Source organism: Simochromis diagramma, unplaced genomic scaffold (assembly GCF_900408965.1).
Source record: "Simochromis diagramma unplaced genomic scaffold, fSimDia1.1 OVJJ01000079.1, whole genome shotgun sequence".
NCBI lineage: Eukaryota > Metazoa > Chordata > Actinopteri > Cichliformes > Cichlidae > Simochromis > Simochromis diagramma.
In genome coordinates, this window is record NW_024387075.1 from 994,309 (window position 1) to 1,009,164 (window position 14,856).

The 14,856-nt window shown below is 40.1% G+C and overlaps 1 protein-coding gene across 1 annotated transcript in view; it reads left to right on the forward strand.

The window, feature by feature from the left end:
* Positions 1-14,856, forward strand: part of LOC120742314 (protein kinase C-binding protein NELL1-like) — a 287,587-nt gene that overhangs the window by 88,474 nt on the left and 184,257 nt on the right. Inside the window, exon 5 of the mRNA XM_040045578.1 lies at positions 6,359-6,455. Within this exon, the coding sequence (XP_039901512.1) occupies positions 6,359-6,455 (97 nt within the window). The remainder of the gene's footprint in view (positions 1-6,358; positions 6,456-14,856) is intronic.

Below are 14,856 nucleotides of genomic sequence, written 5' to 3' on the forward strand. Positions count from 1 at the left end.
ATGAATGAAAGCACCATGCATGAAAGAATTTTACTTCCATTATTTTTATGTCTTTATAGGAGTATCTAACATGTCCATGTGTCTGCATGAATAAATTACAGCTGCTGTGCCATCAGATCAGTGCAATTCCTCAGCATGACCAGAATTTGTCATTGTGTGGAAGGCATATTGACAATATAGCAGCTTCATGACCTGTGTGTATGTTTTTGGTGTGTGTGTGCGTGTGTGCGTGCATACTTTTTTAATGCTTCCTATGTTGGTTGACAGCAGTTCTGCTACAACAAACCAGATGAGATTCAAGCATCTGTTTTTTCAGACATAACCTCTAGAAGAGGAGAAGTGGGTGAGCGTGACAGTGGGCAGTTGAGTGGCAGATTACTTCAAATTACAGGAAAATTATTTACAAGTATATGTGTATGTATTGTTTCCCAAATTGGAAAATTTTGAAATTTTGAAAAGAAATTTCCTACAGAGGTTTTTCAAAGTAATGCCTCCAAAGGGACAGACATGCAAATGTTGTCACTTTCTCACTTTATGTGTATGTATAGTAGAGACAATGATATGCTGTGTGAGACAGTCAATACAGCTTAGCACCTAGAATCACTGCTGTCACAGAGGTGCTACTGAGAGATGAAGTCACATAATCATTCCCTTGTGATGCCAGGCTCTCTGTTCTGAAGCATCCTAAGCACTGTATATAAAGGAGGAACACAACAGTTTTTTCTACCTATAGCTAAAGGAAATGATTTATGTGAACTGTAATGCAAATTTTAGGGGGTTCAGCTACAGTTATTGTAATTTTACACACAGGTACAAGCATATCTATGGAACATAGAGTACACTGGCATGAAGAAAAGTGCTGATCGCAGAACTCTTCTTGCACAGAACAGTAGAAATCCACATGTAAATGAGCTGGAATTCATATCCAATCAGAGTAAATGGACTGTAACTGAGAATCATCCCAATTATTATGAGCACATTACAGTTAGTAGGGCATAATTTGTATTCACAAAGGAAGGGTTGTCTCGTGTTAATTCTTGTACATTTTGCTCACAATATATCCCCTTTTCCCTGTCCACGTAGACTGTGATGTGGATTGTGTAATACACCTGTAGTCTAGCATGATAGCAGGATGAAAGTGTAGGCTTGGCTCACACAGAACATTGCACATTATAGACAATTCGTTCTGAGCAGCAGCATACAGAAAGTGTCTCAAGGACTTCTTAGATTGGGTGTAGACTGTAATGTTGGTCATCATTTGTGTATATTGTATATACTGAATGTATTTGGTTGTGATTCCAAAACAGTCGTTCGTTGGAATGTGAAAGGGTGTCACAGCATGCCCACTGAAACAGTTTTATGAACAAAGACTCAACAAAGTCTTACAGTGCCTAAATTGATAAAGATTCTCCTGGTGTGACTGGTGCTACAAACACCATCTACAACCATCAGGAATGCAGCTTGATCAAAAGATTCTGGCTGATCAATGGATTCTGGCTCTATTCTTTGAAAAAAAGAAAATCGGGTAAAAAGTACAACATGAAATGGTTGAGATTCCAACAAAAGTGAAAATCTATTCGCAGCAGCAGTAGACTCATTTATGGGTACAATTGGAAGTGCAAAACAAACATGTAGATATATGATCACCTAGAAAACACATTTTCAGTCTGAACACGTTTGTTATGAAAGCTGTTTTCTCTTGGTTGTTTTAAAAAGAAAAATCAGGTTTCGTGAGCTCACTGGACTATACACTGGACTATAATATGATAAGCACCCTGAAACCCAATCTAGGTTACGCATACACACTGGGAACGTTTTGCAGTTTTTTTTTTTTCTTTTTTCTTTTTTAGTTGCCTGCAACAGTCACCAGTAATCTGCCACCCGCCTTCAGTGACTTGGCATTTCCCAGCTTGTGCTTTTGGCAGGGGATAAACTGAGAGCTTTGAGAATTATATCCCATGGTGAGTCAAGTGATTCAAAAGGGACATTAACTCCCAATTTCGGACTTCATCTCTCTGCCAGAAGAAAGACACAAACATGACAGAAAATGTCTCAGGCTCAAATAGTGGAAAATTGAAAGTGGTCTGGAGTTTAGTGTGGTTGGCAGATATTGGCGAAGCAAAAGTGATGGCTGTGATTGAGACTGTTCGTTTGAAGTAAAGCTACGAAGGCTGTCAGACCTAAATAGATTGTCTAAATTTTGAAGAAAGAAAATATCTTTTTTGGATTTTTTTCGTTCTTTTTTTTTTTTTTTTGCTTTATTGAGATTGTGAAGGCAGACAGACGTGGCTTTTTCTTAGCCTTTGTGGCTTAATATTTCTTTATATTTACTTTTATCAGTATTGAATACGAACTTTGGATGCAGTAAACCAGTATTGCTGAAATCCTGACTGCCCAAGATTACATGTACTTTATTCAGTTCAGTCAGTAAATCGTTGAAAATGAGGCGGTCTGGCAGCTTATTGAAATTGACTGTCAACAAAATATGTGCTTTGCGGTACGACGTAGATATATACAGCCTGCCATACGGTGCTTCCACACTTCCAGCAGGCCATAAGGTGGTACTTTCCACATTTCAGAATTTACTCTTCACCTCAGCCACTCCATTACCATGAATGATACCGAGTGATTCCACAGCTGCCTGACTCTTTCTTCTATGCCTATATGTGACTCTTTCTTATTTTAACTCTTGGTGATGTATAGACAGACAATGATAAAGGTTAACTGGAGCTATGTTACATTTTTACTGGTTATGGATTAAGTGGTGAGATGGCTCCAATGGAGACCTGTTACGACTCATAGCAGCAACTACAATTAGAAGGGGGTCCTGTTATGGCTGTGGCTTAGGAGGTATATCAGCTCATCTGCTAATCTTACTGACTGCTCCAGTGTGCAAGTATCCTTGGGCAAGCTATTGAACCCCAAATTGCTTTCTGGTGCATCCAGTGGAGTGTGAATGCTAGATAGAAATGACTTAGATGTAGAGAAAAGGTAAATGGGGAAATGAGGCACTTTGTATAAACTGTATAAAGTGCTCAAGTAAAGTAGAAAAGCACTATGTAAGACCTTTTCCATTTATTGCTAAACTTTGTCTGATTTTCTGGGGGGGTTTTCTCTACCAAAATCTATCTCTGCCCTGCCCTTCGGGCTATCATAGGAAGGAAAAATATATGTCAATGCTTTTGCATTCTTTGGGAAATGTAGCTGGGTAATTATGTCATTGGCATCGGTAAGCCAGAATTTGCGCTTGTTTTTTGCTTTCACTTTGCAGTCGCGCGAACTGTGTATTGAGAGCGACAGTACTGATTGGTGAGTGACTATCATTTGCGCACCAATTCCTCTGACATCGTCTCATCAATCGATAGCTTACTATGCAAACATGACAAGTGAAATCTCCCGCAGCAAGCTTAAACATGTGAGAGGTTGATCGCGCAGAGAATCGCTGAGCGTTATGTGAGTGCGTGTGTAAAAGCAGCAGGATATATATTTTAGTTCTGCTCAGCCAAATAAGACAGGTCAGGGTGAAGAGGTGACCACAAAACGGAAAAGTTATGACAAATCAGACTATAAGGCAAAAAGAAAGTGCAGCTTTATGGTTTCATGGACAAAAGAATTCTCTGTGGCTGAAATATGACGAGCTAAATAACCAGGGGTGCACATAAGTGGTCCGCAGGTGCGCATTCGCTGTCAAAATAAAAAACACACACAAGATAAGAAGTTGCAACGCGTGTTTGCGTACATAAGATTTTCTGGAGGAGGACAGACATTTGTTTATAACTCTTAAAGATGTCGAAGAAGCTCCTTTAAGCAATTACTTTGGTGTTCCTCCACCTCCAAAGAAATGTCAGAAGGAGTCCGAACCACAAAAGAAGCGCGTATTCTCAGAAAAGTGGTTGCAGGAGGTGAGCTGGCTTCAAACAAATGATGAACGCACAGAGATTTGGTGCAGAATGTGCCGTGAAAATCCCACTCTAGCGGACAAAACAGTGCCTTTTAAATGGACGCAAACGCGCGTTGCAACTTCTTGTCTGTTGCACGACTTTTATTTTGACAGCGAATGCGCACATGCGGACCACTTTTGTGCACCCGTGTAAATAACATAATGTTCTGCCGGGTGTGTTGTTGGTTTTCCCTCGATTTCTGAGTCGACAAGCGCCTTTGTTACTGGGACCAGTAATTTTAAGAAAGGCCCCCATTAGAACCCATGAGAAATGCAAGAAATGCATTATTGCTCAGTCTGCAATATCTTTCCCAGAACAAACACCAATTGCAAATAACATACTCAAAATAAACCTGAAAAATCTGTTTAGAACAGCGTACTATGTTGCAAAGAGTGAACTACCACTGGCACAATTTAGCAGTCTTTGCAAACTTCAAAAAGCAAATGGCCTAGATCTTGGTTCCACTTGCCTCTTACCAATGACTTCAGTGGAAATTTCAAATTCAGGATCTGACACAGACTGATTCATGTCCTACACAGTTCTTACAAGTTCATAGAAATTTCTGTTCAATTAGAACCAAGTATTTGAGTTGATGATTGTAATTTTTATACAATGTTGTAATTTGTGTTTCAACAATTTTTTGATTAATGTTTTGTTTCTGTTACAATATTATACTTTAATGTATAATATTGTAAAAGAAACAAAACAGGAAACAAAACATCAATCAAAAAATTGCTCTCTTTTTTATTCGGGCTACTTAAATTTATTTTGGGCTACCAAAAACTGAAGAGTCCCTGCCCGAAGGGCTACCAGGGATTTTGAAATTTTGCGAGCCCTGCACCATGGTAAATATATATAAATATATAGAAACACAGTCACTGCAATTATTCACTGATAAAGTGTTTTGTGCGCTTGACTACAAAACTTTACCCGTTTTCATGAAATCCTGGCGAGAGACGTGCACCATTAATCACACTTTACCCTATGCTAACTAATGTATGTCCTGTGACAATCAGCAGCCAGACTGCTAATACACCCGGAAGCACATCACTGTTCTAATTGGCATTGCTGTTCTCCAGTGTTCCTTGTGTGAAACTCCCAGTGTTGATCGCTGCTGAGCTGTTGATAGGAAAAGGTGAGGGAAGACAAAAACAGCAAGGTTGGAGTTTGGGAAAAGGCTGGGTTGAGGGGGAAAAAAAGGTATGATCACATAACCTCTACATTCTGTATTGTGGCAACATCTTGCCCTGCAGGTGGGAAATCAAACACTTATGGTATAAATAGCCTTGAGATACTGCACCACTTTTACCCCAGCATGGAAAAAACAAAATATGTGTTCATGTCACAACATATATTTAACAAAACCAATGAATGCTAATCTACCCACTATGTTAGGTTTTTATTTTATTTTATGTTTTATTTTATTTTTTTCACAAGAAGCTGTCGTAGCCACGATTTGCTAGCATTGTGCTAAACAGAAGTGTTGTTTTGTAATATATGGTCCTAAAAGAAAGCAAAATTGTTACTACTTTCAGTAAACTCTGTGGGCTAACATCCAGGAAAGTTCAAAGGTGCGTCAGTTTGGATACTTAGTAAGTAGTGCTGGTGTACTGCCACTGTTTTCGGTAGGGTAGTGAACAATTATAACTAGGCAGGCCTTTGTCCACATCTAATTTTAAAGTCCTAGTTTTTCCTGTTAGGCAGCTAGCTAGCGTTAGCGTCGCCATCAATGCTGATGTTTGTTGTTTTAAAATTTGACTGATACTCCATTGCCCGCTAAAAAAATTAACTGGAACCATTGCTACATGTAGCCACCCACACTTGTCTATGTGAACTGAAGTATGAAGTCATAACTGCAAGTCTAAGTATGGAAGTATGAGATTTGAGACAGAACACAATAAAGAAATCAGCTTTCTACTCATATTGGCTCCTGTTGTGAGAAAGAGGAAGGAAAAGCTGTCAAATTGTTCTCTGACATCCTCAAAGAGGCCCATTGCAGCCCACTGGCATCTGTAAGCCCACCTTACTGGAAGGAATAAATGGTGCCGAATGACACTGAGGATGTTTCCTTTGATAATGCCAAAGCCTGTTTGTGTCTGTGTCAGGAGTCGGGCGGTTAATCCAGCCTACATTCCAGGTCCTGATATCAATGCCGTGTTTGAGAACCGTTGGGCGAGACTGGCTGTCATGCTTGAGGAGAGCAGCCGTTGCTTTACACTGTCTGCTTTCTATGAAAGGAAGGGGGTGTATGGGAAGGAGCAGGGACACATATTCTGTCGGATTTACTTTTCTATTCAGTTGCGTTGGATCAGTACCTCGTTCCAGGCCAGCACAAAAAGAGAAACCTTTCTGTATCTGTGTTGTTATCAAATCATAATTGCTTTTTTCTTCTTCTTTTTTTTCCTGTTTTTTTGCAGAATTTATGAGCGGGTGATAGACCCTCCCCAGATGGAGCTCACCCCAGGCAGTGGAGTGTGGCTTGGCCAGCATAGCCACAGACATGGTCTGTTTAAGGTAAGACTCCACAGATAATATGCACACTTTATGCACCTTAGCATGTTTCACATTCAACATTGCCAGGTGTAATTGGGCAGATTTACAGTAGGTTGTGTGGGGGAAGAACGCCCGCTGTAAGATGCAAGAGTAAAGTATGGAGGGCTTACAGAGGAGCTGCAAAAAGCGCAGCTTGAGCTTTTCCTCCCTTGTTTCCAAGCCCATCACAATGATGTCGATTTTTAATCTATGCTTGTTTTCTCCAGCTTCTGCATGCATTCGCAGCAGGGAGCAGACATGGCAGGGAATCACAAGGACATGCACATTCCCTTGATATTCCTACCTCTACTGCCCACCCGTCATGCAATCAATGGGCCTTTTTTGTCTTTGTAACACTGATTAGCCAGTAGGCCCTTTTGTGGTGTGATTTATGTCTCCTCTTCATGCTTTGACACTATCGCTGCTGCACATGAGCACCATTCCTTCTCCGTTTACCTCCTCCTTCATCCCTTCTTGCATCGACACTTCAAGGAACTCCTTCTTTTAGTCAAAGACTCTGGTCTTGAAAGACAGAGCCCCATCAGGCAGTTCCCTACCTGCAGTCAGCTCGGTGCCTTCCATGTGCAGGGAGCACTAAAAAGTGTTTGTCAGCAGCCAAGGCAGACAGTGTGGAAGAGCGAAAGCTTGTGTGAAGAGACTGAGGGAATGAGGAAGTTCTCCCTTCAGATTGACACAAAGTTAAGATGAGAGATCATGTCTGACAAGTGCAGTAGCTCATTGTATCAGTGACCTGCTGCTTTGTGCATGATAAAGGTTATTTAGAGCTGCGCGTTTCCCCTCCTGTTCACATCATTAGTTGTTACAGGAAAAGTGACGTCCAGATGTCTGAGACCTCCAGATGCTATTCACCTTTTCTTGAAAATGTAGTGCTGTTATTTTTTACATTGCAGTTGATAATATTAGATGAACAATTCAAAACCCTGTTTTCTTTTTTGATTGCATGGAATTCACACATTCAACTCATACTGCTACAACTTTTTTTTTTGTTCATGTTTTTCCAAAGAGCTTCTTATGAAGTCAAGAATCCTTAGCTTCCTGTGCTGCTCTCTTTGAACACTTCAGTGTAGCCACAATTTCACGCTTAGAAAACCCCTCTCGACTGATGACTCTTCCCCTGAATTCTTTTGCTATCTTTCCCACTATCACAGTGCTACTTAGTATGCAGCGTTTTAGCTGGAAACTTGAGGTGCAGCCATATTTTTAGCAGATGAACAATAGTTTATGTAGTTTTGTACAAGCCGGGTAGGTCAACGGAAGGCAATTCCTGTGAGGGATCCAGCTCAAAAGTGTCCTTTAGTCTGAGAGAATTAACACGGTCATTGCTGCAAATGCGTTTTGCGGTTTTGAAATAATGCAGAGATGCGTTCTTTATTTTACTGTTATTACTTATAGATGTCCAGCTGTATGATTACTTCCAGGCTTACATAGAAATGTAGGAGAACTTGGATCCGGTCTGTGAGACGCACTTGTATATTTTTCGCTGCCTGCATGCATACAGGTCACATGTTGCTCATAAACAGCCCGTTCTCACTCCCGAGGCGTAACATGTCGACGTTTTGTCACGTCCCACGGCGTTCCTGAGGAACGCGAAAGGAGACCTTCGGCGTTCTTATGGTACGCGGCGGGTTATGGCTGGAATCCAGTGCAATGATGCTCCCGCGGTAATAGACGTTCCAGCCCTGTATTCCAGCCCTAAACCTAACCTTATCCCTAGCCCTAACCATAACCTTATTCCTGATCTTAACCAGGACTATAATGATGTTAAATAGCGTGTTTCTAAGCGATTTGAAGAAAAAGAGCGAACATGTGTAGATGGAGTCCAGACGGTTCTCATATTTCCTCTTTTTTCCGAGGTCGTCATTTAGGAATGTGGTGGGTAGCCGAAAACGTAATATGTTGACGATTTGTCACCTAGCGTAAAATGTTACGCTTTGGGAGTGAGAACGTGTTGTCATAAAGCAACCTCTGAAATCGTAACAATGGTTTGTGTTCCAATTAGCATCCAAGGTCCTGCTAAAGGAGGCGAGTTACCTACTTACATTTAAACATTGTCTACTTCTCCTTTTCTTTTTAATTATTGTTCCTTTGATTGTGTTGTTGGAAAAGAAAATGTGGTTAAATATACCAGTTGTAAGCTGTTGTTTTTTTTATTCCCGTCTTTAACCCTTTAAAGTCGGTCGGAGCGGGCACGCTCCGTTTTGCGTAACTATTTTTAAATCCCGGTAGCACTACAACCACGTAAGCTAGCGCAATAATTTTTTTTGCATATGAAACCGGAGTTGTACTTACATCTTATGCCTAGGTCACAGTTTCCTTCCACATATAGCTTTACAAAAACTGCAGAAAAAGCACTTGCAGCAACAAAAACATAATATTCCAGAAACACGCTTTGCCGATCTGATCAGCTGTTTGTAACACTTCCTACGTCCATCAGGGCGAACTATCGCATGTCCGCCATGACCTGGCCGAAACCGGAAGTGACGTCATTTTGCGGAACCGTAGTTTTTTTACCATCAGGGCCTTATGAGCCTATACTGGTGTTTTTAAAAGTTATGTTTGACTTTATGACTTTCTGTGTCGTTTCTGGGATGCTTAGGACTCAAATTGCACTGCTGGAAATAGTTTATTTTGATGCATATGCTGTTATTTTGCAAATTTGCATTATAATATTTATTTTTGTTTTTCCTGCAGTATATAAAAATTGGTGTATTTAAAAATAAAACTATGAAGACACTCAAAATAAAGATCCTGTGGTGGGAAACTATTTTGTGCAACTTTTTTGTATTTACAGTTTTGAGGGATAAGCCTGTTAAATTTCTCTAACTAGAAATATATGTTAAAAAAACAAAAACGATTTTCAATTTTTGTGTAGTTTATTGCACTTTTTTTGTAATTTATGTAATTACTATGCACTTAATGCATACATTTTATTAAAGATTTGGGCTATAATGGTTGTATTGATGTATAGCAACTTGAAATGCTCCCAAAAATGGCACTACAGCATGTAAAAATATAATATAAGCTCTGGCGGACTTGGTTCTATGGTAGGTCTTAAAGGGTTAATATTTATATACCTGTATTTAAAGCACAGGGACACAGCATGCCTCCAACAATACACCATTGGTACCTCTAAGTCATTAGTTTAATCTGTGCAGAAAGAGAATGTAGAAAGTTTGAAAATGTGGCATTGTCCAACTTCTTTGCTATTCTCCTCACACACTCCCTATTGCTCCTTCCTTTAACCTGCTAAAGACGAGAGGATAAACTTAGGTCTCCTCATGTCTAAAGCTGAGAAGGGCTTGTTGGGAAACGGGAGAGGAAAAAAAATAAATAAAGAGGCAAGAGGTGAAGGGAAGAGAAAAATAGCCAAGAGCTATAGAAGTAACACTGCAGATAGAGATAGGGGGTGAAATAAAGCAGCAGCTGTAATCTATCGCATTCAGTGTGCAGGAATGGGATAATGATAAGATGGGCTAACTAGGCCTTTAAATAAAGCATATTGAGCCCTTGCAGTAGCTTGGGATGCTCTTCATCCTCTCAACACTCCTCCTCCAGGGAACCTCTCCATCTGAGGGAGCAACTGTAATAAATTATCTTTATCTAGAATCCATTGTGCCAAGGATGCTGACTCCTCAGGGACTCCGCAAGCTCGTTTGGAACCGCTGCTTTTGTGAAACGCTCTATGTTTCATGCACTACAGGACAATAATGAATCTAGTATGGACAATGATGGAAAGCCTGAATGCATTACATAAGGCAGTGTGAAGTTTCAGGGGTCAACGTCTCCTTTACCTTACCTGCGTCTCACTTTGTCCTCTGTTGCCCGGTTGTTTAAATTACTTCCTTTATCTTTTCTTCACGCACCTCATCTTTTTCAGTGCATCACTCAAACATTACCATTTTATCCTTTGATATGTTCGCTCTCTTCAACCCAGTATCAGTGGTAATACAGTAATAATGAAATACAGGCTGGGGTTAATTCAGCCTACTTTATAAAGTAAAATGGAAAAGAAACTCTAGGGATGAATGGGAAATTTGCACATTTTGGAATAAATTTGAATTTTTTGAAGAGCTGAACTTTAAAAAATCCTCTATGTTTTCCTTGTAGTTGCTCTGCATTCCCTTGTTCATAGTTTAAGAGTAGGGTTTAGGGCTTACAGATTTTTATATCAGTGTATGAATCATTTGTATTTTTTCATAAGTACTAGTTGCTGGACAGATAAATAAGACTCTGCCATTATTCATTTCTAAAGTTTCCTTACCATAAGCGCATAAAATAAATTCTCAACTCTTAAAACACGATTCTTAAATTAAATTATTCTTAAATTCTTAAATGTGCTTAAATTTAGGTTAACGTCCTTGATATGTCACAGAGTGTGTTTATCAGGAAGGCTCCCATTAGGTTCTAGTGCAAAATAATTTTCCATGCAATTGGGCGACTTTTACAGCTAAGTAAACTTTTCAAACATCATTGTTTGAAACTGAAGCTGAAGAAATTGTGTGTGCTCACAGCATAAGAGGTTCATGTGTGTGTATGTGGGTTGTTGGGTTTTTTGCTCAAAAACAGAACAATCCACTGTTTACTTGCCTATGTGTGGCATTACAGCAGGGTGTAATGAGCTGTCTCTCAAGTCTGCATATGGGGGTCAAAGTTTTTACTGTTCCTTTATGCCCTTTTGATAGGTCGATACAAACACAGTTAATAACATTTGATGACCTTCAGACCCCGCTAGAACACGGAAATGTCATGTTGTGCATGATCAAATGGAGGAAAAAGTACTCCTGAATAAAATCTCTTCCAGGATAATAAACGTCTGTCAGTGCTGCCTGCAGGCAAAGCTTTGGCCAACCTGGCCTTTAGGGCGTCACTGAGTGAAATAAGTATTTGATACTCTATAACCCAGCTAGAATTTTGGCTCCCACAGATTGTTTGACTGACTGATTGTAATCTCAATCAATGACAGTCAATTGCAGATACTCTGTATCTCAACTCCTATATAAAGCACACATGTCTACAGGATCAATTTCTTCCATTCCCACATCTTCACTACTGTAGGCAAGACAAAAGAGCCATGAAAGGTAGTTAGGGACAAGATTGTAGAGCTACACCAGGCTGGAATGGCTGTAAGACCATCAGTAAGAAGCTTGGGGAGAAAGTGACAGCTGTCAGAGGGATTATCCAGGGATGCAAGAAATGGCCACCGATTGCCCTCAGTCTACAGCTCCATGAAAGATTTTGCATTACAATATGGGACAAAACTATACAGGAGGAGCGTGTTAATGATCTGAAGGCAGTTCGGACCACAGTCCCCAAGAACGCCATGTTTGGAGGAAGATAAATGCTGGGTATTACCCAAAGAACACAAACCACACAGTCAAGCATGGAGGTGGAAATATTGTACTTTGGGGCTGTTTTTCTGCTACAGAATGACTTCTAATTGAGGAGCAAGTGGACAGCGGCCATGTACTGTAAAATCTGTGAAGACAACCTCCTTCCCTCAGCCAGAACACTGAAGATGGGTCATGAATGACATGAATGACAAGCAGCAGCCAGATTTAGAGAGTTTCAGTAAAAAGGAGTGGGCCAAAAATCCCTCATAAGATGTGTGCAAACCTCATGACCAACTACAAAAACCATCTTACCGCTGTGCTTGCCAAGAACTAAGTCATATTTTTCTTGCATATAAAATAGTTATTTCACTCAATGACATGCATATCGGTTCATCACTTTTATTTAATGTGTCTTTTCTGGAGTTTGTGGTTGATATACTGGCTCTTTCTGTTTAAAATAAAACTACTATAAAAATTAGAGACTGTTCATTTCTTTGGAATTGAACAAACTTACAAATTGTGCAGGGGATCAAATAATTATTTTCTCCACTGTAATTTCATAGCAGTAATTGTTAAATAGACACATAGACACAAATACTTCCATACCTGGATGAGCACCACTTTCATCAGCCATATTCATTCCTTTTCCCCATCCTTAGTCAGAACCAAACTTTAAATCAATCCTTCCCTTGAATCCAAATCCCAAAGGCCAACCAAAGCTTAAAGGTGCCCAGAAAGCCAAGGTTGCATCACTTTGAGGAAAGCCACTGGTTTCTCAGGAATGCAGAAAACTCACACACACACACACACGCAAACGCACACACACACACACAGTCTATGTGTGCCAAATTATTTGGGCATGCTGATTGAGCCATATACTTCTAGAAACTGGCCTTTTTTGTTTGTGCATGTTTTTAGTACATTTGTACATTTGTACATTTGAAATTATTTGCAAAAGCATTTAAGTTACAGGCACAGAACAAGTATGAGCTTGACCTGGGGACTCCCTGCCTTGGTTTAACAGTATTTTAGAGGACAGTTTTATACCCAAATTGAGAAATTACCCCTTTTTTAATTCAATGGACCAAATATAATTGAACAGGTGATACCTTAGAAAAATTACCAAACTTAACTGTAGTTTTTAATTGCTTTCTCTCTATAGTGAAGCACACTGACTTCAATGCGGCTGAACTGACAATTTTCAGCTTTATTCGAAAGATGTTAATATTCACATCAGATGAACAGCGTAGGAACTCTAGTCTGTACTCAGGGCCAGGCTGAAATACTAATTAAGTCCTACAGTCTGGAATCAGCTCAGGCCAGTCTTCACACATTTAAAGCAGGTCACAGGCTGAAAAAATTTTCGAGAGAGTATTTTCTTTTCTATTTTCTGTTTATTAAAATCTTTTATTCTCAATGTTACATTGTATCAAAGAAAACTCCACTGCAAATATCTATATCTCAGTGGTATCGTCTTGTTCATTAACATTGTTGATGTGATGTTGACAATGTTTTCAAGCTGAAAGCACACAGTCTGATGTGCACTCGTCTTTACCTCAGTTTTGAATCGAAATATTAATAGCGTTTGTCTGTCCTGATAAATCATGAAGGTAATCTAGTCCTAACAAACTGTTAACTCAGCCATTTAGTGAAGTGGAAAAAATTACCATCAGTGTTTAATTACTGTAGCTCTTTTCAATATGTCTGCATTTGTAATCAGTGACCAGCAGGCCATTCAGAAGCCTAGGGCATCCCAGCTGACACTGGGTAAAAGTCCATCAAGGGCTGAGACACAAACACTCATGCGCTCACTTGCGTGAATCAGGTTGCAGTCATTAGTTATTGCTGGAACGCCTGCAAACACGGGGAATTATGCCCCAACAAGAGGTCAACCGCTGCACCGCTAAGGTGCCCCTCTTATTCATTTCAAATCCAATGTGCATAGATAAAAAACAGAGAAAGGTGTCACTGTCCTATACTGTATGCAGCTTAAAATACAGCTGTGTGAAGCTCTCATACTGCAACACTGAGAGTGTGGTTCACAGACACAAAGTTTGACAGTGCAACATATGTACTGTATACGTGTATGTTTTAGAGAGAGAAGGGAGTTTTTATGACCTCTGTTCAAATTGCTCACTGATCACTGACAGTGATGTGCGGTCAGAGCTGCTGTATTACACCACTGGGACAGGCATCTGTGATCTACACCTTCATTTCCATTCGATGTGACACTGACAATCTTTTCTTCACCATCCACTGCCCACACCGCCCGTATGTGTGAGAGAAAGTGTGTGTGTGTGTGTACGCACGTGTGTGTATCCTCAGTCTGTGCTGCAATCCTGTTTGCCTAGAGGCTCCCTCTCTCTTTCTGTGAAATAAAGGCAGGTGTTGCTTGCATCACAAGGCCAGACCAAATGCACTGTAAATAGATTTGACACACACAAATAGCAGAGAGGACGATGCAGATTGTGCTTGCGGTATAGAATTCTAATGTTCTTCCAGCATGTGTTATCAGGCACCGCTTCGAAGGAATGGAGAGAGTATATTACCCCCTGTGGTGCGTGTATGTGTGGGCAAACCTGCGTGTCACTAGTTCGGTTTGCCATTAGAGATGGTGCCTTTTTTCCAAGATTGTTCCTTGTGGTCATCATGAAGCCTCTATTTACCAGTCGTCCACCTCTAGAGATAGCCTGTCATTCAGAGTGATTGACAGCCAGTCTTTTAAAAGAGAGAACTTTCAGTCATAAGCCATACACTACTGCCTGTGTGTGGCTTTTACTCTAGTTCAGTTAAAACTGATGCTGTAAGTAAAGTACAAGAGTTAGTTTTTAAACAGCTGCGCTTGTGAATTCTGACCATTTCTGAAATAGTAGACACTGGTTCTTCAGCAGTCAGTTCCAAACTTGTTTTTAAATTGCTGTCTGTAGTTGAATGCTGATTCTACATAGTTTCTAACATTGCACTTTCAAACAAGGAAGCTCTCTGTCCTCTTTGATTCAGGTGTGGAATGAAAACACTCCTCTTGGAAACAA